Here is a 25474-nt window from a genome sequence, read left to right as displayed (position 1 = left end):
AGGTGGATGATGGAAAAAACGTGCGCATTTATGCGACATCGGGTCTGCTGTTTGCCTATGTTTAAACCTGTGGCACGCAACAGCATGGCAGTCGTATTGCGCCGTGGCCCGCCAAACGAGAAATTGCTATTGTCTGCCGATTCCGATAATGACTAAGACGCAAGACGTACAGAAGGGGATTTTGAGTAGTGCCCGTCGGCACACGTAGCAGTAAGAAAATCGGGAGGCATTGCTTTCTCCCCCAGCAACCTGTGCGGAGCCTTTTGCAACCTCGACGACCCCCAGTTTGAGTTTATAGTGTCGAACCTCGCAACACTACACGGGCTGCTTGTGTACAGTGTAGCCATGCCGGAGCTGCCTACCGCCGCCCAAACCTGAAAGTGAATAGGTTTTGCAGCCAGCGAAGTGATTTCTGGGCACAATGAAAACCATGCTGCGGCATGCCAATTGTTCGAAAAACTGCGCGATTGGATAAGTCGCCAAAGCTGAGTCGACTTCAGGATTTTCGCTGGGGTGGGAGCCAAAAGTCTTGCTATATATCACAAATGTCTGAATCAGTGAGTCGTTCGTATGATAGACAGTGGGTTGGTCGTTGAGTAGAGTACATTTTATTTTATTTACAGGAATGAGGAAGGGTTAGGTTGGAAGCGCCAGACGTGTGAGCGTATCCACCATTTAGCACCCTTTTACATAACGAAACGAAATAGTAACCGCTCACTGCGTTCAAAAATACTATTTACAAAACTGTAACATAGATATGATTTGACAGGACAGAGAGTTAGACCGAACAATCGTCCTTCTTAAGTTGAATAGAAAGTACCGTGAAGGATTGTGAGTACTACTGGGTCGGAATCAACTTGTACGATCAAAGTGTCGTTCGCTGCCCGTGCCACCCCAGCATCACCTACATATGTCTGCTTAAGACTGCGCATTGCTGAGAGCGGAAGCCATCGATCTTGGTGGCGTTGTCGTGCTTCAGCAGGATTGAAGTGGGTGAACTGGCTGTATACTTCGGCCAGGCAGGCGATCCTGGGTACTCGGGCACTCTGAAAATTTTTGTTAAGAAAACGTCTCGTGAGGACAGTGGAACTGAATTATAGCAGCCGCAATAACTCTGGTTACGGTCATCTGTAATCGATTTGACTTATATTATTTTTAGTACTGATGCGCTGTTCATGCCCGATTACCATGATAATTAGAGTCCTCAGGCTCACTCTAATCAGCAGCACTAGAAATCGGGACAACAACACACTGCTGATCTGATTGCGCAAACCTTCCAGCAAACAACCAGGTTTTAATGAGGGAGGTAGCCAAGCGCAACCAAAAAGATGTCGTTTTTGTGTTTGGTCCTAAAAAAGACAAAAATCCCCAAGTAACCTGTCCTCCAAGTGATGTGCTCATGACATAGGCGGAACCCGTTCAAAAATATTCCTAAACGACGGCAATGAGCTCTTTATGATGAGCATAATTTGAGATAGGTAACGTGTAAAAATTTGGTTTTCAAGTTAAAAGCAAATTCAATAAGAATGATAACTATTGTTATCCTTTGTCAACTTCATGGATGGAAGTTCGTGGAAGCATAGTTCTTAATTTGAAGGTATCCAGCGGTTTTGTGCGTTATAGATGCGCTGCGAACACAGGAATGCCTCGTTCTGCTGCGAGTACGTGAAATAAAAGCAAGAGTTCTGCAGAAGCGAGTGCAATATATCAGATGCCTTGGTTCTTGTGGCACTGAATCATGATGAAAACGACTCTGGGATAGCAAGAACGAATTATCATGTCTCTGCCGCGAACAAGAGATGATGAATCGATAAATCGATCCGGGAAAAACATTGTCGCACCACATCTTTAAGGAAGAGAAGTTGGTGACTATACACTAGGCTGATTTTATAATTTTATTGTTGGACCAAACTTTAAAATTGCAATTTCACAAAGCAGAAATTTTCCCTCCTCAAGGAATGTTTCCTTCACAACAAATAACCCTTTCACTCGGACTCTTAATGAAGTTTTAGTATATTCCTGCTGCTTGAGCAGAACTAAAATACTGATTTTCGCGCTAAGATTTTTCTTCACGGATACTTTTTTGCTAGAATGAGGGAGAAAATTCGGGAACCCATGTTAATAGTTATTTTTTGCCGAGAATTATAATAGCGGTCACTACTCTTTTGGTTCCGAAGCGAGCTGTTGTCCTGCGAAAAAGTGAAATCAGTTCCAGTGCTATAAAAAGAGCAAACCTTTAAAATAGGCGGCTTAAAAAAACCAGTTTCGCTAAAGCTCGAGTATGCTAAAGCTTGGAATAATGAAACATAATCAGCCGGAATTGAAATGCACTTTAACGCGTTATGCAAAATTTCAATGTGTTTACTTTATCTTCAGTTCAAATATTGGTAAGCACCATGGACTGCAATATTAGACTACTAAGCACCGCTATGTGGGTCCTTTCTGAAACTTTTGGAATTTTGGTAATGGGTTTGAACAGTCATTAAAAGCTTCACAGAAATAAGCACTATCGTCTTCCTTAAACCAAAGTGAAAAGTTCTGTCAAATTAAACTTCAGGTGAACTAAAAAACCTCAAATCAAGTTGCATTCCAGATATCTCTATTTAAAACGCACTTCTTCCTATGTTCTGAACGTGATTATGTGGAAAAACGTCCCAGGTAACCGATAGAATGGGTTGGGCATCAAGAAAAGCTGTATGTAGTACTATGGCTGATTTGCTATTTACAATTAGCAAAAGGAAAACTGTATCCAATGAGATATTTCGATCGCACGTATTTTGGAAAAGAAAGTCTATTTTGAACGGCTGATCATTTATATTTCTGCACATACCTGTGTAAGTGTCATTGCGAATTACGGGCTTCATACTTCAGCCTTTGCCTTTGACAAATAAGCAAGACGGTCAGCTTAAATTACTGCGAAATAAAATTTTTAAATAATGGTCCTGACACAGGCACTCGCGAAAGAGAGAGGCTCGAATTGAAGAAATGGGCACCACAGCCATTGTCCTTTTTTCAAGCTTATTGCTTATAAATGCACTTTAAAGAACGTCACCGACCCATATAAACCAGTGAACCTTTTCAATTGCCCAGTAATGTTTAATAGCAAAAAAAAATTATGTTCAGGCCATCCATCTTAAAGGTTCTGTCTCAGCATAGCTTGGAGTGCCCATGGGGGCAGGAGGTGGATCCTCATCAAAAGCGACCACTTAAATTTCTATTGCAGAGTTGTAGCCAGCCTGTCAGCCTTTCACCATTTCTCTTAAACACCATTCCACATTTTCACCCTCCCCATCAAATTTTTATGCTCCTCCTGCTCGGATTGAAAAGCGGAGGTCATCGATTGCCACTTGCGAACGCAGCCCAGATAGAAAGGCCAACCTTTTCTACTTGCATTTCGGAGAGCACTAAAGAAGGGCGGCATCAACCGACAGTGCCTTCCACTGTACTGAACAATACAAACAATTCTCGCATTGGCAGACACGCTGGCGCGGTTCGGGGGCAAATGCTTTCCCCTTCTTTGCTCCCTCTCGTTTTCCCAACAGTTTCTTTCCTTTTCTTTCTATTTCTCTTACTTCTTAAGCTGCTCGCGCTCTTCCATGTGAATGATGCTTAGACGAGATCTTTAGTAGCGGGGAATTCTTAGTTGTCGATCTAACGATAAAAAACAACGGCAGTAGGGTTTCCGACGGTTGAACATAGCTCACCCCTTCTCGGCGAACGTGGCGATCACCTTGAGCAGATTCTCAGACGCCGCGACGTCTTGGTCGGCGAAGTTAACGTGGTCCCGGTCCAGGAACGGCAACCCGAAAGTGTAAGGAAGGTCCATACCGTGGCCTACACCAGCCCAGGAAAGTGGTGCCCTCTTGGCAGGCCAGTGGCCGAACACGTACGTGTACACGTTGCCACCGCGAGATGCATGGGCAGCGGCCGCAGAATGCATGGGGCACACGAACAGTCGGTTGCCCAAGTAGCCGAAGAACTTGCGCCGAATCGAAGCCTTGCTTGCAGTCTCGTTCGCATCATCTTTCAACAGCGAGGACGGCACATCTTTCAACCACGAAGAGATCCCCTGCAGGATGCAAGCAACGTGGTTTTAAGCTTTAACTCAGCTGGTTATTCTTAGTGACTGTCTCGTTCACTATTCAATGCATCACTAGGGCGCGAAGTGAGTACCAGAATTCGTTTAAAAAAATGCGATATCTACTTTGAAAGTGTTCAGCAGTGGCGCACCGACCCACAGTGAAACGTGATGTATATTGGGCAGTGGCATCGTTACCTTAGGTATTCTTTGCCATCAAGACTCGGGGAACGAAGTCCATCGCTATGCTGTGAGCAGAAGGGAATATTGAAGAGTAAGGAATGGATACGTTACAAGGTGTTGCAAGACAACGCTGGGTTGGACTCCGACAGCTGTCCCAGATGCTAGTTTGACGAAACGTTCCAAAATGTGACCCATTACGTGCTCAAGAAACGGCATTGTACGTGGCACAGAAAATTGAAGGGACATTTGAACTCCGCCATAAGGACACGACGCGGCAGGGTTAACGATTATTTGCTAATTTAGTTTAACTAGTGCCTAGTTCTAACTACACAGACTCATTACCACACACCAGTACGCGTACCACACCAGGTTATAGACCACAGACGCACAATGTCTAACTTGAGCAAAGTCGAATGAACGCACATAGATTGGCTAGAGATAGCGTGCCAGATTCCCTGCCCAAGCGTCATGGGTTTGATTCCCAACTAATGGCAGCAATTTTCTTTCAAGCACAGTGTATTTACCTTAGATCCTCCTTAGTCATATCGACATTTCACTCATTGCTACGAACTGATGGTCACAATTTACCTTAAGTTATAACCATTTTCATTCTACAGCTCAACTTGTGTCGTGACCACCCTCGCGACCAATCCTCAACCAGATTGACAACGCGCACTGCTTATTTGAACGCACGCTCTAAGGCTCTTGCGTGTAAATCGACTATGACGTTGATACTTGCGCTCTACGTGAAAGCGCGTGCATGTGCGTCCACCCAGAGGCGTAAGGTTTCGTGCGAGTATGCTTTGAGAAGAGAGTGCAGCCAATGTACAATCGTGATAAAAAGTTTACGGGACACGAGTATGAAGGAAAAATATTATTTCAAAGCAGTCACGTAATTCAGTCCCTTGAAGACGGGAATATATGAGAGGACGTGCATGTTCTGTCAGCTGGTAACATTGCCAAGCGACGGCGTAGCGAGGTAGAGCTTTTCCCTCAACGCGAGTCCCGTAATATTTGTATCGCGACAGTACATATATGAGCAGTGTGATTTCTGTGAGCGTTTTTATGTGCCTACGCAAGAGCAAGAAGGTGTTTCTGCTTATGTAATTTAGTTTTTTCCTTTCTTCTCGTCTCCACATTTTTCTCATATCCTGGTTATTCTTTCCTCACCCTAGACGAATAGCACTTTCCGGCCCTTTATAGGGAGTGTAAATACTGGCGTGTAACATATATATCTTACTGTGATTGAGAATGGTCCCCCAGACAGAACATTAAGCGTGCAGCTTTGTTATTTTCAAAGCTTGTCTCTTTACTTTTTAGGCGTACAGTCGAGCCCATTTATATTGAACCTGGCGGTCGCACTGATTCTTCGATGTATCGGAGGTGTTTTGTACGCGATCTTCTCATGTTACAGAGAAAAATGCAAAGGCGGACTATCTAATTCCTTTACGTGCGTCTGCTTACTCAAACTCCACCCTACTACGGTGGTTTCAAAACTCATACTCCTCGGTGATGTCCTTGTTAAGTTGGCTTAGGGACGCTATGTAACTAATTGCAATGAAAGCGCTCGGGGTAGCAGGTGTCAGGTTAGCTCCCTCGCGAACCTGAGGGGGCCCCCTTGGCCCCTCAGGTTGGCCGCCTTGTGTATCGCGAAATATGGTGTTAACGCATCGCATTATACACACTATACATCTCCACGAACTCTCCCCACTGGTCCATTTTGTAGCGAAAGTTACACTAGGCTAGCAGAAGCGCATTTCGCGGAGCAGAGGAAAGGCCACTATTGTGCATGCGTGGTTACCATGGCAACCAGCTGCAGCCACACGTGTGCGCCGCACGCCGCAGTTTGCTGCACTGCACACGAGCAGAGGCGCGTCGCGCTGCTGAGATATAAGCCAGAAGTGATCCCCTCGCTCCTCAGACGATCACCGTGGAAGAATAAGAGCGGCCGTTCTCGTCACGGCAGCGGTACAGGCTCCGTGAAATTGAGTATTCAGATCCAGAAGTCGTCACAAGGCCTACCGACGGCGTGAAAACGGGGCGAGCAAGGCTAAGCGGGCGGCCGAGACACCCGAAGGACGAGAGGAACGTGTTGAGAAGAGACGTCGCCAAGCTGTTGAACGACAACGACAGCCTGTAGCTACCGAAATATCAGTAGACGAAACTGCTGTCGCTTTGTATATCCTGGCCTAGCTTGGCTAAGCCACTGCCAATTTTTTATATGAATGGGCGAGCCATCAAATTTACGCGCTGCTACGGTCATTGCGTTCGCTCCGTTCCTTTAGGACCCACGAGAGGACGCTAAAACATGTTTGTGCAAATGTGGTGACAAGTGGCTCCTTTTTATATATAGCGCCGGCTTAACTTACTTCAAGGAGAAAAGCAACACGCAGAAGGTATGCTAACAAAAAAATGAAAGTAATGTTGGCGAATCTTCCCTACTATACATTAAAAGGGCTCTTTGCCTGCAGAATCAATATTTGAAAGTATGCAACATTTATGTTGCCTAATAACTGTATTGTTGGGATTTTATAACTTGTTTCAAAAGAAGTTTTTAAGAAGTTACAAGCGCCGTAACTGACTCAATTCTCAGCTGGAATTTTCCACCACACCGATGTGTAAGGGAGGAAGGTGCGATTACAAGAAGAAAGAGAGAAAGATGTGCCGTAGTAGAATGTACTAGAATGAGTTCTACCCCATCGGGATCTGAAACGAGCACTTTGCGAGCTGCGCCGTTGAACAGCAATCATATGCAGTTTTAGTTATCCATGAGCCGTGTGCTACTTTTTTAAGCCTTCGCTGATGTCACGTGATACCCTGTCTGTATATTCGTATACACAAAGCCAATGCGCCAGCCTTCGTTTATTGTATTTTTCTCCTGTTGTACCTTTCATTTTAGATGCACTCCACTGAATCCCAATCTACAGGGCTGAACCTGTTAGTATACAAACCAACAATGCACAACTACGACTCACCTCGGTTAATGCCTTCTTGAGCTCCTCTCGCTCAACGTTGTCCAGATGTTCGGCAAGAAGCTCGGGTTTGGGTTCCTTCAATATGAACAGTGTGAGAGCCTCGTCAGACGTCACTCCTGTGAGGAGGTCCACGCCCGCGTCGAAAGAGCCGTCACGGACGACTACGGATGGCACTTCGGGCAAAAAAGTATCATGGTGCGTAGGCAGGAAGGGGAACAGCTTTCCGGGCACCGCTTGAAACGAAGCCAGCAAAAGCTCGTCGGCCGACCTGCAACGGTGAACGAATGCAGAGGAGCCACTTTTTTTGTCTGCACTCAGCTATACTGTCGCGGATACAGCCGGCCATGAGGCTCTCCTTTGTTTTTAAATGTTTTCTGAGAGCAAGGGCAACACCATTCGGTATTTATGCACATTAGATTGTTCAGTGGTGCTAGTGTGATCACTAGTGGCGTAGCCAGAAATATTTTTTCGGCCGTGCTAACGGTGTTATACAGCCCCGGTAAGAAAAATTTACATAGAAATGGAAGCTGCACCTAAATGATATCATAATAATTTCTCTGCTTTGTTAAAACGAAGGGTTAGCTCTTTCGTTCACTGTAATATCTACATAACAATACGAGTGCACGCAGGCTCCGAGGACTTGATTCGTAAAGAACATTTATTTTCTCACAAAAAAGCGTCGAACGAAAAATTGCGGCTATTTGCAATTTTCGCACATGCTATGCGATAAAAAAGCTTCTGATCCACAAATAAGGCAGCAACTGCGAACGAATGGCATTTGTCAAAAGCCGCTGCGGTGGCTCAGTGCTTATGGCACTCGGCTGCTGACCCAAAAGACACGGGTTCGGTCCCGGCCGCGGCGGTCGAATTTCGAAGGAGGCGAAATTCTAGAGGCTCGTGTACTGTGCGATGTCAGTGCACGTTAAAGAACCCGAGGTGGTCGAAATTTCCGGAGCCCTCCACTACGGCGCCTCTGATTGCCTCAGTCACTTTGGGTCGTTAAACCCCATAAACCAACCAGCCAGCAATAGTCAAAACTTCTACCCCATAAAAGTCCTCCTGGCTCGGCCACAGAGACGTTTAAAAAAATAGCACTTTTTCTTTCCGCGAGAATTTATGATAGTATGAAGATAATCCAAAGCATGAAACAGTAGGCTGAGGTGAAAAGGTATGTTTAAAATGATGAACAGCGCCCATAAGTAGAAGGACTGCTATTCGTATTACGACGGAAAAAAACAGTGATTCTTTTCTGCAATAACTTCCACTTCCTATTATAGAGCAGCGACAACGTAGTAGATCAATATTTCTGACAATAAAGCGATACTCGTCTCATTTTAGTACATGTGTATGGTAGGTAAATAGCATGGGCGAAAAAAAGGTCGAAAGGAAGGGGGGGGGGGAGGGGTTTCAGTGCTCAGAAAAATTAGGGGGGCGTTCTGACAGCGAAACACCCCCACTGGCTACTCCGGTGGTGACCACTGAGCAAGAAAACTGCGAAATTGCATCAAATAAGTACTCGTTGAAATCCCGTTGTCTTACAGTTGGTAACATAGTATTATCAGCGACTTAACTCGATTTCCGACTTCCGTGATTTCATCCTCATGTGCTTTAGAAACAGACCGTAAATTACGACGCGCCTGGAAGTATTGGCAAGTTCACGTAATCGACGCCACGTTGGGGCGCCGCCGCGAACTAGCTTAAAAAGCTTCAATAAAACGGAGAGTTGAGCTAGTTGGTTCATACTGCTGAAAAAAAAAAACAGCGCTGTACGAGGGACAAAGAAAGGAGAGGACAACAGGACCGGCGCTGACTATCAACAGAAAGCTTTATTAGAAAGAACACTCTTGGTTGTCGATGGAGTATACATTGCGTGTTGTTTCTAATAAAGCTTTCAGTTGATAGTCAGCGCGCGTCCTATTGTCCTCTTCCTTCTTTGTCCCTCGTCTCAGCGCTCTTTTTTTTTCCAGCAGTACCTCAAAAAGGACAACCACCTGCGCATCCATATTATCTGCGGCGTTGTGTATGTCTTCGGAATTAGGGCGTAAAAATATACCTTGGGAGGCTATTACAGCAATGTTTATCGCAGATATAACACCGAGATTGATACACAGGGGAGCTGTTTTTAGCCACTGGCATGAATATCACGAATTTGTTTCCAAAATCTACGTTATTTAAAAAGGGCCTCGGATACTGACCGCTTTCGTAGGCAACTGAGGACCTCATCGGGATGGGACGAAAGCGTCCTGTTGGATGAGTGGCAGCCGAGAATGGCGGCCATGACGTCACCCTTGGCAGTGCTCTCGTGTGCAGACTCCGTGACGTCCGGCGCGCTGACCACACCGCTCATCGCGACAGCCCTCCGGAACAGCCCTCGGCTCAGGGGTGACAGCATGTGAGCGTGGACGCTAATGGCACCCGCACTCTCTCCGAACAGGGCCATGCGTGACGGATCTCCGCCGAAATGCGCAATGTTGTTCTTGATCCACCTGCAGATAGAGGAGAAAGAAACGCCGTTTTGCCTTGGATTCAAAGGTCTCTCTCTGTCAGAATACTTGTGTAGGTGTATGTTTACAAGCCCTGCGACACAGTAACGAAATGCACTCAAGCACCGATGAGTATGTGTGCATCCACATCTATCTGCGTTTCAGTGTTATGTCACGTCCTATGTAAGATATTAACTGTAAATGAACACGAAGAGAATGTTCTTGCCGCATGCATGAGCGAATAACATGGGCCCGGAAATTTAGGCATTTGCCTAAACATGCCTATAAATGCCTAACCGGGGGATTTTTGCACTTGCCTGCCTTTTTGTCATTTTTTAGGAAATACTACCTATTTAACCGCACTGTTTACCTATAAATGCCTAAACCCGGCAGTTCGGTCCTCGGTACCGTTTTTCAATTTAGAGACATCTGTCTATGTATGGTGAAAGGCTCGCGCCGATGCACGCACAAAAGGTGCGGGTCTCGCCGAACGTTTTTCTCGAATTGTAACTTGAACGCAGTGTAACGAAGTGTTTAGCTCAAAGCGGAGCAAGAGGCGAGTTTGGAAATAGACCTGACCTACATTAGTGCAAACTTCTCAACATTGGCGGAAAGGATGACAGAGTTGGAAAAGGCTGGACTCTCAATAGATGAATTGTTGAAGGTAGTGGCAGAAGTACCAGCAGCACATCACGGACTTGAAGGAAAGGGCGCTATTGCTTCTACGAAGATGCAAAAATTGGTAGAAAAAAAATAGGTTCCTAGAAACAATTCCTTTATAAACTCTCATGTTTTAGGTTAGCGTCACTAAGTTCATGTGATGTCATCAAAAGCCTTTTAAAGTACAAAGCTATGCTTAGTGAAAAATGAAGGAGCTTCAAGTTCAAAAACCTGAGAATGCGCTTTATTGCTTCAGTTGAGAACTGCGTGCGCTCTGTGCTTGACTTACAAACCTTGTACTTCTGAATAAAGAGTATTATTCAAAGCGCCTATTTTTGCTTTATAGCGCCTATTTCAATATTTTTTAGAGCTATAGATGCCTGCCTATTTCGGGGTTCTTAAGTGCCTAAATTTCCGGGCCCTAGATGACCTTCGCGCATAGAGAACAAAACGAACCATACAAACTGATAAACCTCAGACAATAGAACAAGGAAAGCAGTCAGTATTAGCCAAAGAGAGCGTGATTTGCTAAAACAAAGCATTCTCTTATTTCGAACCCCGCCGCAGTGGCTCAGTGGCTACGGCGCTCGGCTGCTGACCCGAAAGACGCGGGTTTGATCCCGGCTGCGGCGGCTCAATTTCGATAGAAGCGACATTCTAGAGGCCCGTGTACTCTGCGATGTCGATGCACGTTAAAGAACCCAAGGTGGCCAAAATTTCCGGAGCCTTTCACTACGGCGTCTCTCATAGCCTGAGTCGCTTTGGGACGTTAAACCCCAGTAAGCCAAACCAAACCTGTTTTGAAACATTTTGAGCGTCTTTTGAATACACGCACGTTTTTACTTGTACAGAAAATTCACCTTTCAGTTTTGTGCTTTCAACTTATGCGCTAAGAGGATACTTCCGCTAAACCATCATAAAATCGAGTATTAAGCGGCGACCGCTCCATGTCTTTTGCTTAGCAGGTTACCGCTGCAGACACCCCAATCAGGGCTAACTAAGGAAGCATTATATAACTCTTTATTGACTGTTTTATTCCTCATTCGCTATTTTGTCCAACTTTCTGAGTGCATGAAAAATTTAGAATTATGACTACCAACCACGTTCACTCACGGGGTATACCGCTGGAATACTGGATGCGAAGACGAGGGGTTAAATCCTTGTCGTGACTGCCGCATTTTTAAACAGGCGCCCTTGTTGTGAGATATCAGACCAGCTTTAAGAACCTAAAACGTTCATAATCAATACCGCGCCCTAAACGAAATGACTTCTTTCTTTTCTTAGGACCTCCTTAATTCCTTACCTTACGGCGCGGTCCAGTTACCTAGCAAGAGTGGGACATTAGATGCCCTTAAATTTTCCTCACAGCTGCATTTAGTGTTGCCAAACCAAACTTTTAGCCTTTAGATTCTCCTTTTTTGTACCAACCGAATATTTTAATATTTATGCTTTGATTGCATAAAAGAGTGAACACATTGCTGACAGCTAACTAAGAACAGCTGGCTCAGAGGGGATGGGGGCAACAGCTGTGGAGCGGCGCATAGAATTGCAGGTAAACAAAAGTTTTGAAAGTTGTACACGGTGTTTGCTGTACGTTCCGGAACAGATATTGAATTTACCTAACATCATTTCAAAGCCAATTTATATTTAAAACACTGCAACATACGCGACTTGAAGTTACCGCTGCGGGGAGGGGAAGGGTGTCCAGGTGGGATCTCGGTCCTTATATTAGAAACACAAGTAACTCAAACTAGCCAAATTATATCTTCATTTCGCAGAACCACTATCAAGGCAGGCATTCGTTAGCAACAGCCAAGTAGTATCGAAAAAACCGTGAAAAAAAACTGACAGGACGATAATGAAGCTTGGTGCAGGAAAACTGCGAAAGCAGTTGGATTTACCCCAAATGATTAATTTGGTGCTTTTACTCTAGCAGTGGCTGTTACTATCAGGCGAAGCCCGAAGGAGAAGGTTGGCCTTTCTGAAGGGTTAAATTTACGTAAGTGGGTGAAAGTGTTTTTCAAGGGTGGCGTTGGATGAAGACTATGGGGGTGCGGAAGGGAGGTTGCAGATATGCCATGCTTCAGAAGGAGGATCTCGCTTTGCCACTGCGTCTTTCGATTCGATACCACCCTCGCTTTTTAATTGCGCTGCTGCACGGGTTTCAAGTGGGTAGAAGCCTTGGGGGGGGGGGGGGGGGGGGCGCTTCTGGCGGGTGCAGGCTGTACACGAATGACACCGTAATTTTAGTGCCAAAAAGCACTAATATAGGCCTTAAGAACCTCACAAAATCTTCTCTTGCGTGTATGGGCTAAGTATGTGCCTAGCGTGAGCGCTCTGTCCCGCACCACAGCCCGCTCATAGTCGTCTTCTACGCAGAAAGACTAGCGCGAGCGCTCCGTCCCGCGGCAATGCCTGCTCATCATTGTCCTCTACCTAGCACGGATGCGGAGGTTCTGACCCGAGCAAAATCATCTTTTGCATGTCGGCTAAAAAAGGACGGAGAATTGAATCAGCCATCATGTGTCTGCCTCAGTTCAGTCAATCATGCATGTAAAATCAGTAAAAGCAGTCCTGAGAAAAAAAAAAAGCCCATGCTTTAACACTGAATCCATCGTTTTAAACATTCCCTGTCATTTTTTGCCAAGAGCTACTAGTTTCATTGCACGAGTATAGATATGCAATCTTATTTCGAAACTGATTTCGTTTTAAAGCGTCACTATAAATGGGCTGTGATACCGCGCATACCCTGCAGAACGTCTAGGCGCTAGGTCGTACGCGCGTTTACCCCAATCGCACAAGTCTCTTATGCAATGCGACATGCTGGCGTGGATGGCCCGTTTACTTGAATATAAAGGCCTTCAATGTTCACAGCCTAGACACTTTCGAAGCGGCATGATATGGAAAGTGCGCACAGTAACAGGGGACGGCGCAAACTACACCTCGGCCACCCCCGATGACCACTACACTTCCCTACCTTTGTATACACACCGTGGGTATGAAAATGATATGCCTGATCAATAACAAAGAGGCAAAGGGCTGATGGAAAAAAATGAGTGTTAATAACTGTATGCGGCATTTATTCGCTAAGCTGCCCAATCCTGCGTCATGGGTTTAAAAAAAACCATCCCATGACGGAGGATTTGTCCCACGACGTGGGTTTTTTCACAACAAATACGACTTCTCGTATGCTTACCTCAGCGCTAAGTTCTGGTCCAGGAGTCCCATGTTTCCGGGCGCCTCCGGGCTTCCGGCGTTGAGGAAGCCTAGCACTCCCACCCTGTAGTTCATGGAGGTCACGACAAAGCCTGTCTTGGCGGCGATCACGGCGCCCGTGTAGTTGTCGTATGAGGCCGAGCCATAGGTGAAGCCGCCTCCGTAGATCCAGACCAGCACCGGCGCGTTCCTACTTCCTTTTTGTGTCCACACGTTCAGGTGGAGGCAGTCCTCACCGTATTTGACGTCGCCGGTAAAGGGCAGCCCCTCCAATGGCTGGGGACAGCCGCTTCGGCGGCTGGTAGCGTCCAGCGTCCCTTCCCATGCCTTGTAGGAGCGAGCAACAGATGTTAAACAAAAAATTCGTTTTTCCCTAAAATATTACTTTTTTTCTTCTTGTTTGTAGAAAAAAAACGGTGTGCATGTTTTAGATCAGACACTTTGCAATGAGTCCCTCGAAGAGAAAGAAGCCTTCACTCAATACCTAAGGCTTTTTGAGCGCTATCAGCCACAGACATTTGTTCGTTGTCTTGCTGAATCTAACGGGTGACAAGAGACTCAATGCTTTTCGATGCCTTTCTCGAGCAGGAAGACGATTATAATGCCTTATTAAAGGAGCATAATTAGCTGGACAAGTTGTATACTTTTAATGGTTTTTTTAGCTTCCACGTGGTTCATTCTGTGCACCTCAACAGGACTTCAAGATTTGGTAATGAGTTAACATGTGAAGGGTCTATGTGATCAGAAATGTTGTTCGCCATCTGTGATTAGCCAGTGGATAGGCTGTGAGTGGACTGATAAGACTATCCATATGAATTATTATTATTTATTATTATTATTTATACATACTGCAGCCCTATTGGGCTATTGCAGGGGTCGGTGTGAACAACAATGTAGAAAAACATGGAGCACAACAATGGCGAACATCTGAAACAGTATGAGTGAAATGCAAGAAAAACGGGAAACCTATTCAATAGCCGCTAAGAACAGCTCCAAAAAAAGAGAGCGAGTAGAACCGGGTAAACAATTCCAACATTCGGTTACACGTGGAAAGAAACTGTATTTAAAAGTGTCCGTGCGGGCAAAATAAGGCATTATGTCTAGCCTGTGGTGACTTCTAAGTTTTAGATGGTTCAGCAGGGATTAGGTAATCATTTGCAGAGGTCCGGCAGGAAGAGTTAATAATGCAATACAGAAATTTTAAAGACTCAGGCCTTCGTCGAGAGGAAAGTGGTTGCGGGCCTAGTGATGAAAGTCCTGTGGAAGGCGAAAAATCTCTACCAAACTTGTTGCATATGAAGTGAACGGCTTTCTTCTGCACTGCCTCGATTTCGTTAATTTCGCGTTGTTTGTGCGGGTTCCAGACGGGGGGGGGGGGGCGTATTCAAGTAGCGGACGGATTAGCGATTTAAATATTAGTAGCTTCGTATCTCTAGGAGCAGCTTTAACTGTGCGACAGAGGTATCCTAACTTTTTAAGTGCCTTTGTGGTCATGAAATCTATATGTTTGGACCATGACATATTGGGTGTGAAAATAAGACCAAGGGATTTGTACTGACTAACACTCTGGATGGGAGTATTGCTAATTTTGTAAGTAAACACGGTAATTAAGGATATTGGCTCGGATATATCAAACTTATGTATTCCACCTTGGCTATAACGCCCTTTTATGTTTTATGTTCGCAGATAAAAATCCTCCGCATGGCACCTCGGATATAAGAACTTTAATGTGTGAACCTTGGCCGTAAAGGGCTTTTGCATGTTACCTTCAGTACTTGTAATGCCATGAAAGCTTATGCGCAAAAAAAGACGACATGAAGAGAGAAGAGACGACAGGACGAACGGAAACTAACAACTGGTTTATTCAGAAGTTGACACCTCTAAATATAAGTCGATGAGGTGCACGCACGGCGGATACATCCACAGCATGCCTGGTAAACGTGATAACACCATCATACCCTACAATATAGATCTCAACAAAGCTGGCTTGCTTCTAGCGTACAGTGAAACGGACGCGCAGAGCGGCAAGCCACGTAGAAGCGCTGCCAGGGGAGGGCAAATTTTTCTACGCTTCCGTATTCATCTTCGTGCCCTTGCTCAAATAACGAACTCTACAGAATTGCCAATCTGCGGCCCGCGTGTCCTAAATAGCTTAGGGCCGTATTTGTAAGCCAACCTAAAACATCGCATCCAGAACCGGTATTCCACATGAACCATGCTCGGCCAGTTGGTCGCACAACCATGACATTGTTATTGTGCCAGGAACTTTTAGGAATATTCGCCCTATCTTCTCGAGTTGCTTTAATTACGGGGAACTTAACGGGAAATAGTCTGCTATTGAAATGTCAAGGACCCTCAAAACCACTGCAGGAAAAAAAGCGGCACTAATGAAAGTAACATAATATACGGTAATGGAAAAACAGTTACACAGTGCGCTTTCGAAAAGGCCAATGTGCCTAAAATATTGAGTAAAATTAAATAGCCACTTTTGGAAGGCTGTTCGACAAAATCACTCTAAACGAACTTTTTATGTTTACCTTGGCAGGAACAGGGGGCTTAAAGCGTAGTTTTCCGACGGGTGGTTGCGCGTAGGGTATGCCGCGGTACTCTTCGATGGTGGTACCCAAGACCTCAATATTGCGCCCGCGCACAAGGCCAAGGTCGGTGGTGCGCTGAACGTCAGAGGCAGTGCATAAGAGCGCCTTTAAGACAAGCGCCAGCATTACAGGTCCGATCATGCTGATGGTCATTCTCGCCTCCTGAAAGGCAACGGCAACAATCATTTTTAAGAAGGAGATTACAGTGGTGCTCTGTATCTCTACGGCTGTCTCCATTGCTTTCCTGTGAACATAATTATCCTCTTCATTAAGCTAAGAATGGTTTTATTGTCCAAAGCATACTCAGAGCTTCACTGTGCTCGAACAACGCAAACCATACGCGAGAAGAGGTGGCCGGAAAAGCTGGACACAGTGTTCGGGAAGCAGCCCTCGTTGCAGAAATAAGAGAAGTCAGAATATTCATACTCCACCTTGGGAAATTCCCCTTTATACTTGAGCGACACTGCTCCCATTTAGAGTTATTGATCAATTCGCTCTCGCCCTACCATAACCTTGCCGTCCCGGTTAGCTCAATTGGTAGAGCCACTGCTCCGGTGAGGCGCTGGTCCCGGGTTAGAACCCGGGCCAGGACACATTTGTCCTTAACTGTGAGACTTCTGTGCAAAGTGTATGGTTTTTCTCTGTAGCCGTATGGCTGTGCCTGCGGAGAGGTCAGTGAGTAATTCATTATTAAAAATGCATATCACTTTCGGGAGTTCCTTTAAACATTTGGCATTTACTGTAGGTAGGTCTAGTAAAAGACAGGCAACAGCACAGAAACAAGGTGACTAAGTATAGCTCGCAATGCGGCAAAGTGCACACAAATGGCGCTTTCTTCATCTCGTTCCCAGCTTTCCTGGAAATTAGTAATTAGCGGCATCTGTACAGTACCAGTAGCCAACTCAACTTTGCGCAATAAAACGAAACTAATTTAAACTATTAGTTTTTCCAAAGCTATTGAGCCCCGAAAGGTTCTCAGCAAGCAAGGTGGTTTCTGTAACCGGCATTTGCTCATCGATGCAAAATCTGAAAAGCAATCGCCATGTAAGCGAAACCAAAGAAACCGAAGACAATACGTCTTTCTTAGGCGGGAGCCATCCGGCTATGTCCTGTTACGTCTGATGTGCCCCGGAGGAAGTTTTCTCGCATACGCACTGTCTACGTTATATAATAAAAAAATTGTTCGCGAATATTGTCCAAAAGTCCAGACCCTGTTGGAATGCGAAGACAGGATATTATTTTGCGAAATCTCTACTGCTCAAATTCAAACTGACTTCGATGCTACCCTTGCTAGCATAGCAAATTTGTGTGGTCGCCAGGGCATGGTTATGAATCCGAGCAATATTGTTCTCTTCTACATTGCTCATGCCTCGATACATTACTATGAAACGCGCTCAGATTCTTTGATCTTCATCGATAAAGGTAGTTTCTGGGGTCAAATACGAATTAGCGACCTTACTAACAATCACTCTTGGAACACCCACGCTGACAATATCTGTTCTTTGGTCTTGAGAAAACTTCTTCTGGAAGCACAGCCTTCGGAATTTTTACCGCAAAATTAGCTCATTTGTTACACTTTTTGACAAGACGAAAAGTAGAATACGCTTGTGTATGTTGGGATCTGATACCAATGACTTATAAAGAAGATTGAAAAACGGCAATGAAAGCATTTAGGTTTGTGTACTGAACCTAATAAAAAACTAGTTCTTCCTCAGAAATAATGCAATGTCAATATTTTCATACCGTTGAGCGAAATTAATTATTTAGATTTGTAGTCCTCACCACTGAGCCTGAACGTGGGCTTGATTCGTCATCATATCGACTAATTTCCACTGTATGGAAGCACTCGACCTTACCACCACTCTCGTCAATTGTTGTCATACTTCACACGCAAAGATTTATGTTTTACGTTCTTTGCCGCTTTTTAAAGAACTGGAACTGTTTTACTGTGCCAGTTTACCTCCCGACAAGCTAACACTCAATTTTATGTGCCATGCCTTGTAGCTACTTGTGAGTAGTGAATGGCCTGTAAGTAGCAAGTTTCTGTGCAGGTTAGTGTGTTTTTTCCATACTATTTGAAGTGTCTCCCCCCTGGTTGGACCAAGCATGGTCTGCAGTATGAGGAGAAATAAAAGAAAATAACAAGCTGACCTTAAAAATGATTCTTCCCAAGGAACAACTATTTGCGACGGCCGTAGAAAACCCATGGCATATATCAAAAATTACAAATTCGTTAGGTGATTTCAGTGTAGAGCGCTACGCGGCGCCAAATGGAAGGCACGGAAACTATAAGCGTTTACCGAGGGCTTAGTGGGCCTCTGTACGCTGGCATCGAACTTCCCTGCAAGAACAGCGACTCAAAATTCACCTCTTTTAGCTATTTTTCCCCCTAAATCTTTAAATTGAAAGCAAAAAGAACACAACGCATGCATAAAATATGCTGCTGTATTGAAAATATGTCTGGTGAGTCACAAAAGGCTTTGGTTTTGTTATGAACAATACATTCGTATTCCTGTGAATTCGTATTCCTGCATATTCCGACATGCCGCAATTTTTTTTTTCGCTGTGCCTGGCAAACCATCTCTCTAAGATTACAAAAAAGATGGATTTAGAACATTGAGTTTTTTTTGCCTTGATTGGGAAGGTTGCTATAGTCGCAAAACACGTTTGGTATAAATTGAAATGACAGCAGTTAGAATCTCTATCTTTTATGCTTAAGTCAGTCTTGAGCCCGTTTTTTGGGGTGGTTTGTTGCTCTATGTAACAGAACGGCCAAACAATATAAAAATGCAATCTTTGAGCACTTAGAACACAAGGAAGAAGACACCTCAATTACATCAACCGACAACATCCACAGTGCGCAAACAGGTACGCTAGGACATCGTTCACAAACAGCTTCAATCGGGTCGTTTTCTATTTCGACATTATTAAAATGATGCAGGGCAGAAGTGCGTAACTGGTTAAAAAAGGACGCTTTAAAAAGCTATCTCTCTTTCCAAAGTAAAGGTTTTTAAAACTCGACCGGCTATTTTCAGGCATCCAACTAGAACCTAGTCCAGCTGAGGTTGCTAGAGCATCATTACCTCAATAATGTCAAAGTGCATTCTTTAAAATCTTATCATCCTTTTCATTATGTTTAGCAGCTATTGCAGACCGCGAAAAGCACTTAATGCCTACGAGCATTGGCATATCAAATGGCATGCGTCATCATTTTTTACTAGAAAAAAACCTCATTATGTGCTAGTCTAAAAGCCGGCTTTTTAAGGGTCTTGATTTAAAAATACACAGGGTTTATTTTTCTCCCACTCACGCCGACTTTGAAAAGAAGGTAAGGTAGACCGAACTACGCAGTACAGGGAACCGAGTTCTGGCTCGCGACACATGAAATGATGATTCGTGGATAGTAGACAGCCATTCTGAAGATATACATCTATCCTGACATAGAAGATCCTACATATATACACAAACAATATATGCAAATAGGAGAAAAAAAACACCAGAAAAAAATAACAATGGAGTACCCTGAAACACAAGAGTAGAAAAATACTTTAAGCTTCTCGGTTCAACTAACAAAATGCAACTTTTAATGCCCCGAGAGGTTAAGTATAGTCTTCGTTACCCTTTGTGGTAAATGTTTTCAACAAATGAGGCAATGAGAACTGTAGCGCTTGTCTTCAATAAGTGATTGGTATGCGTGGCAGAACCCGTTTATCTCTGCATCGGGTGAAGACATATTTCTCTTCTGGTTTTAATTTAGGAAGGAACGAGAGAAGAGCAGAAAAGCAGTCTTTATGGGAGTAGAGAACCCGAGAGAATATACCAGTTGGTATTCAAAGAGGACATAAATACGAATAATACTGTATTGAAGGAAAAATATAGGCAGTATGGGCTCTGTAACTGGCTCCGGCCGTTAATCTAATCGCTTTCTTTCACAGCAATAGTAATTTGTTGTTTTTAGTGCTTGACGAGGTGGCTCAGACGAAAAGGCATTAGTTGACATCAGACTGTAATATTGCAATGTAGATTATCAGGTTTAGATTTGGAGGAAATTCTGAGCTAGAAATGCAAAGAACACCAACAAACTTTGATACTCTCTTTTCAATGTACGTTATGCGTACTGCCCATTTCATGTGGGTATCAATAATGACGCCCAATATTTAAAGGTGTCGGCAATTTCTATTCAGGCAAAGTTACTGTAAATTTGAAAGGTCGGAAGAAAACTGCTTTAGGTTTCTTACTATCTACGACAAGTCCATATGACAGGCACCACCTTTTTAAGGGCTGACGACCGCTGTTTCTTCTTTTCAATAGATTATCTGTTGATGAGTCAGTGAGCAAAGAACTTGTGTCATCCCCATACACAACATATATAACATCAGAGGCTGTTTGAACAACATCGTTAATATAAGCATTAAAAAGAAAAGCACCCAGAAAGCTACCCTAGGGATCTCCGCATTGTATAGGTTTTAAATCAGATCGGTTACCATCAATAAAGCAAGCCAGTTCTCGCTGGCTTAAATACAAGCTAAACAAATTAAGACACTATCCGCAGATACCGTATTTTTCTAGTGTGTGAAGTAATATTGCATATTGAGAGATTAAACGCCTTACCAAAGGATACAAATATACCTAGTGTTGTATTCTTGCATTGAACACTCCCTAAAATAATTTCCTTTTGCAACAGTTAAACAGACTTTGTGGACCGTCCTTTAACAACCAAAAAGACTGTCAGGTAATAAAAAGCATTTATTGAAGGAGTTCTCTGTTCTTTCAGTTATAACTTTCACTGGGGTTTTTGAAAAAAAAAAGAATCGGCGAAAGGGAGATTGATGGGTAGTTAGATAATTCGTTCTTGTCTCCTGCCTTAAAGATAACTGTCCCTCCGCTCTAACCCCTCATTTCCCTCCTCAATCACGATTTTTTCATCTTCTGCTTTTACACATGCACTGCACATCCTTCTAATATTTCTCAGAAGCTTTTAGTTTTCACATTCCTACCGCCTTGCCCTGTCTTTGACGATTCCAGTGAACAAGCCCGCCTTTTTTCTTCTTCCTTCAATTCACCTTTTTCTCCCCCCCCCCTCCCCTCCCCCGTTCGTATTTCGCTCGGCCATGCTGCGTAGTTACTTTGCCTGAGTTTTTCAGGTCAACGCAGCTAGTCATACAAATTAACCTATCTCGGCTGGACACGCAGGCTTTCAAGACCAAGTTCGCTATCTCCCCACGTACCACAATGTCTGATTCCTTTCTGCTGAACTGGCCTTTTTCTCTTCACAGTTTTGCCAGTCAACCGGTTAATCCTCTTTAGCAGCCATCATGCCTGGACAAGTTTAACCCTCCGTATCCTAACACCCTTCCACTTCATGTCCTCCTCCCCCTCAGCGAACCTTCCTCCTCGAAGTGAAGACCTTATTTAAACCCCGCCAGTGATGAACGCTTTGACAGGTAGACAGGCACCTTGATGCTTTCCCCTCCTTTGTTTACACTGTGAAGGAGTAACTTGTCACAGATAGTATATTAAGGAAACGTGTACCCTATTTAGGACAGAACATGCAAAAAAAATACAAATACCAGTCTGCAAACGCTACTCCGAAAAATTCTCAACAAAAATACAAAAACAAAACAGGGAGAATTGTTTGACGCATCTAAAGCGCATTAGAAAAAAAAGAGAGAGAGTTCTTTGCGCAATGCGTATCCTGTCGCTTCTTTTTTTGACTTTACTTTTTAAGTTACGAACTTTTGAAGTAGACCAAACATCATCCGACATCATTCTGTACTGAAAAAAGAATCTTTAATTTAGATCTGTAGTATTACACCGAGCATACATATCCCGAATTATAAAACTGTAGATACCGTGTTTAATTCAAAATTTCTAGATGAAGAATCCCACCAGCAGTTGCTTGTGTACATCCACTTCAAGCCAAAGGTCTCTTTGATATGCTTCCTGTTTGTATTGTTCAGAACGAGCTGTGGCCAGTTTATTCCCACAAACTTCCTAAAGCCATTCGCAAACAACACACTGGGCCACACCCAACTACGCTTGTCTTCTCTTGGAATTCAAAACGTTTTCCTCACTGCCCATAGGATCTCTTCTCTTCGCGTTACGTCAATGGCGATTCCCATTTATGCTTCTCAGTTTTAGCTAGGACATCCCTGAATCGAGTTTCATCACTAACTTTACTCTCATCCAGTTGTCTTTACGCTACACCTTTCTTTTTTCTTTCCAGAGCTCACTGCGCTGCCGCCGACTGAATTTCAGCCTTTTCTTCCGCCCTTAAGTTCCCGCCTCAATTTGGGCTATTGCTAAGATAACATTAAATACTTTCTCAGTGAGAAGTACCATTAAAATCCTATTCATGCCTTCAAAGCCCTTGCCAGATGCACTCCAATCGTTTGCTATGGTCTTGGCTATTGCGTTCTTGTGTTCGGAATCTACGGACTCTTCCTTCCGTACTAGATGAAGAGATGCATTCCCTTGGGGGCTTTCAATACTTCGCTAAGTGCGGTAATTTTTTTTCCTTGCGGGCATTTGTATAATAACCCGAGAGTGTCAGAGGCCCCTTTTTTCGATAATCCGGCGTTATCGTTGTCACCGTTGTGAGCCAAAAATAGCGGCCGTGGATCTCGCAGGTGGTCCCCGAGAGAGCCGCCTAGGATGTAGCTGGGCCACCTAGGTCACGTGACCTTGCATCGTCATCACAACCTGCCCACCGGATAGTGAGAAAACTGCACACCATGGCAGGTGGCAGCTAAATTAATAATTGTTCGCTCGGGAAGAGTAACCATGGGCCGCACAAGACCCACTGCTGTGACCACCTGACATCTCAGGGCAATGGCGCATATCTTAACCGCTGCAACAGTGCGCCAGGTGGGATATGAGAACTCCCAGGGATCTGTGAATGTAAAGCAGGGAATGACCTTCTGCATATGCGAATTTGCCTGAAATAATTTTATTTGAAGCAAAAATGTGCTTAATTTATCTGTTACTTTCGCTAAACTCATTGCCACCGCACATGAATGTTCCATTGCTTTTGTAAGTGCTTTCTAGCTTCATGCTAACACATTTTCTGTATAATTTTATGGTAGTTCTTCTCAGTGATTGTAATTGCAGATGTTATGATTTTTTTTTTTGGATGAGACATGCCGTTTCATTGCTCCTATGATGCTATCAAGTATATAGGGGGGCCTCCGGCTTTGTCAAGCTGTCGCCTGTGACAGCTTTTACTGCGAGTCTCCCGCGCCATGTATTCATTAGGCGCAAATAAAACCATTATTATTATTGTTATTATTATTATTATTATTATTATTATTATTATTATTATTATTATTATTATTATTATTATTATTATTATTATTATTATTATTATTATTATTATTATTATTATTATTATTATTATTATTATTGTAACGACGAAGAAGTTCCTGTTCAAGCGAAGACGACGACGAACTTCTGACCGTTGTGTTGAGCGGCATTGCCATCGCTTTGTGTGTGTGCTCGTGGTGCTCGACCTCTGTGTCTACGAGGCCCATTATTAACCCACTATGCTACCGCGTCATACCCTTAATGAGGACCTTAAGGGTCCCCTCCACTTTTCACTTTTCTCGGTGTTAATTTTCCGATGCTCCTGTCCGCGTCATGTATCGTGCACTGCTATTCTACCCAGGAGTTACCTAGCTCGGCTATGTCGTGAGCATATCGCAGGTTACGAATGCACTCTCTTTTTATACAGCGCACCATACCACATTTCTCCATTTCTTCAAAAGCGTGTTTATAAAAGTGTTCAACTGTGAGTCAGTGCACGTCTCATCAATTCGATACCTTCATTACGATTCGCCCGTTGCTTTTGTGACGTGGCTGAGTAACATTAATTTCATTTTAATTAGCTGCATAAACTGGGATACGCACAGTCGAGAGCAGCATCAACATATTTCGAGTAAGTCAGTAAAATGAGGCTCGGAGTTTGCTCTTTCAGCTTCGGGCTGCAGAAGTGATTAATGTGTGGGACAGCTACTGTGGGACAGCTAAAGTGTGGGGCAGCTACACGGATTTCAAAACTTTTAATGAATTTCAGTTTGTCTTGCGTCCGCTTTGAATAATACGAACACATATTTGAAGACACAGCGTGGGGATGACCCACAAAGAAGGAAAGGGCGCAGGATATGACGTGTGACGTGTGAAATGAAATTGCATGCACTGTACCACAATTCGCGCACGAAGATATAAATCTCCATAAAGTGGCCGTTCAAACGTAGTTTACTTAGTTTAGTTTACTGCGGTTTAACGTCCCAAATCGACTCAGTCTATGAGGGACGCTGTAGTGAAGGGATCCAGAAATTTCGACCACCTGGCGTTCTTTACTGACATCGCACAGCACACGGGCCTCTAGAATTTCATCTTCATCGAAATTCAGCCGCTGCGGCAGGGATCGAACTCGCGTCTTTCGGGTCAGCAGCCGAGCCCCATAGCCACTGAGCCACCGCGGCGGGGTACACCGATCAAATCAAGCATATATGAAGGTTGCGAAAAAGCGGCTGGGCACATATATTTGTAATGTTAAAATGGCCGCCTTTTTTACGGTTTTTAGTGCAACTAAGAGTGAATATTTGATGGCGAAATGGAACTCCACATACAGCCGCCGCTGTGACTCAGTGATTATGGCGCTCGGCTGCTGACTCGAGGTGTAATAGTGGAGGATCGGATGCTGGGCGATGTCAGCGCACCTTATAAAACATCAGATGGCTGAAATTTTCCGGAGCCCTCCAATACGACGTCACTCAACCTGAGTATTTTTGTGATGTTGTACCCCATAAAACAAACCAAACTGTACATACGACGTTTTCAACTAGTTATGCTTAATTCGCTGTCGCATTTTCTTCGACCACTAAATATCTCTCTTTTGTAGTACCTCTAGGTTGCGTTTTACCTCTGGTTGTTAACCAACGGTAGTGCCATTAGGTATGTCACCCGACGTATTAACTGGCAGCGGGAGGGATGCATAAAATATCCACTTACTACTGCGACGCACAGAGTGAGCCCAGCCGAGCGCGACCTTCGGTCCCGACACAATGAGCTCGGCACACAAGGAAAACTATAGCGCGGCCAAGAATAAAGAAGAAATATACCAGGTTTATGGAGGTAGACAGCCAGTTTCCTCTTCGGTTTGATTACGCTTGGCATGTGTCCAAGGCAGCGTTGCAAACGAGAGAAAAAATCCGAAAGGCAAAGTGATGACTCGTTTTCATCGGCAGTTGAACTTGTCGGGGTAGTTTGCCCATTCTAGAT

General features: G+C 44.2%; 1 protein-coding gene across 1 annotated transcript; it reads right to left on the bottom strand.

Moving 5' to 3' along the window:
* Positions 1 to 706: 706 nt before the first annotated feature.
* On the bottom strand, positions 707 to 25242 carry LOC149328652 (acetylcholinesterase-like). The gene is made up of 7 exons (XM_089561231.1): positions 25205 to 25242; positions 16133 to 16354; positions 13576 to 13922; positions 9432 to 9722; positions 7237 to 7504; positions 3705 to 4069; positions 707 to 1046 (listed from the first exon to the last, which is right to left on the bottom strand). Exons 2-7 carry the CDS (start codon positions 16343 to 16345, stop codon positions 905 to 907), a joined length of 1626 nt encoding a protein of 541 aa, XP_089417357.1. The 5' UTR covers positions 16346 to 16354; positions 25205 to 25242; the 3' UTR covers positions 707 to 904.
* Between the last annotated feature and the right edge of the window lie 232 nt (positions 25243 to 25474).

The sequence above is a fragment of the Amblyomma mixtum genome, chromosome 9, assembly GCF_055824585.1.
Source record: "Amblyomma mixtum isolate Tamu chromosome 9, ASM5582458v1, whole genome shotgun sequence".
Lineage (NCBI taxonomy): Eukaryota > Metazoa > Arthropoda > Arachnida > Ixodida > Ixodidae > Amblyomma > Amblyomma mixtum.
This window is presented reverse-complemented; position numbering and strand designations above follow the sequence as displayed.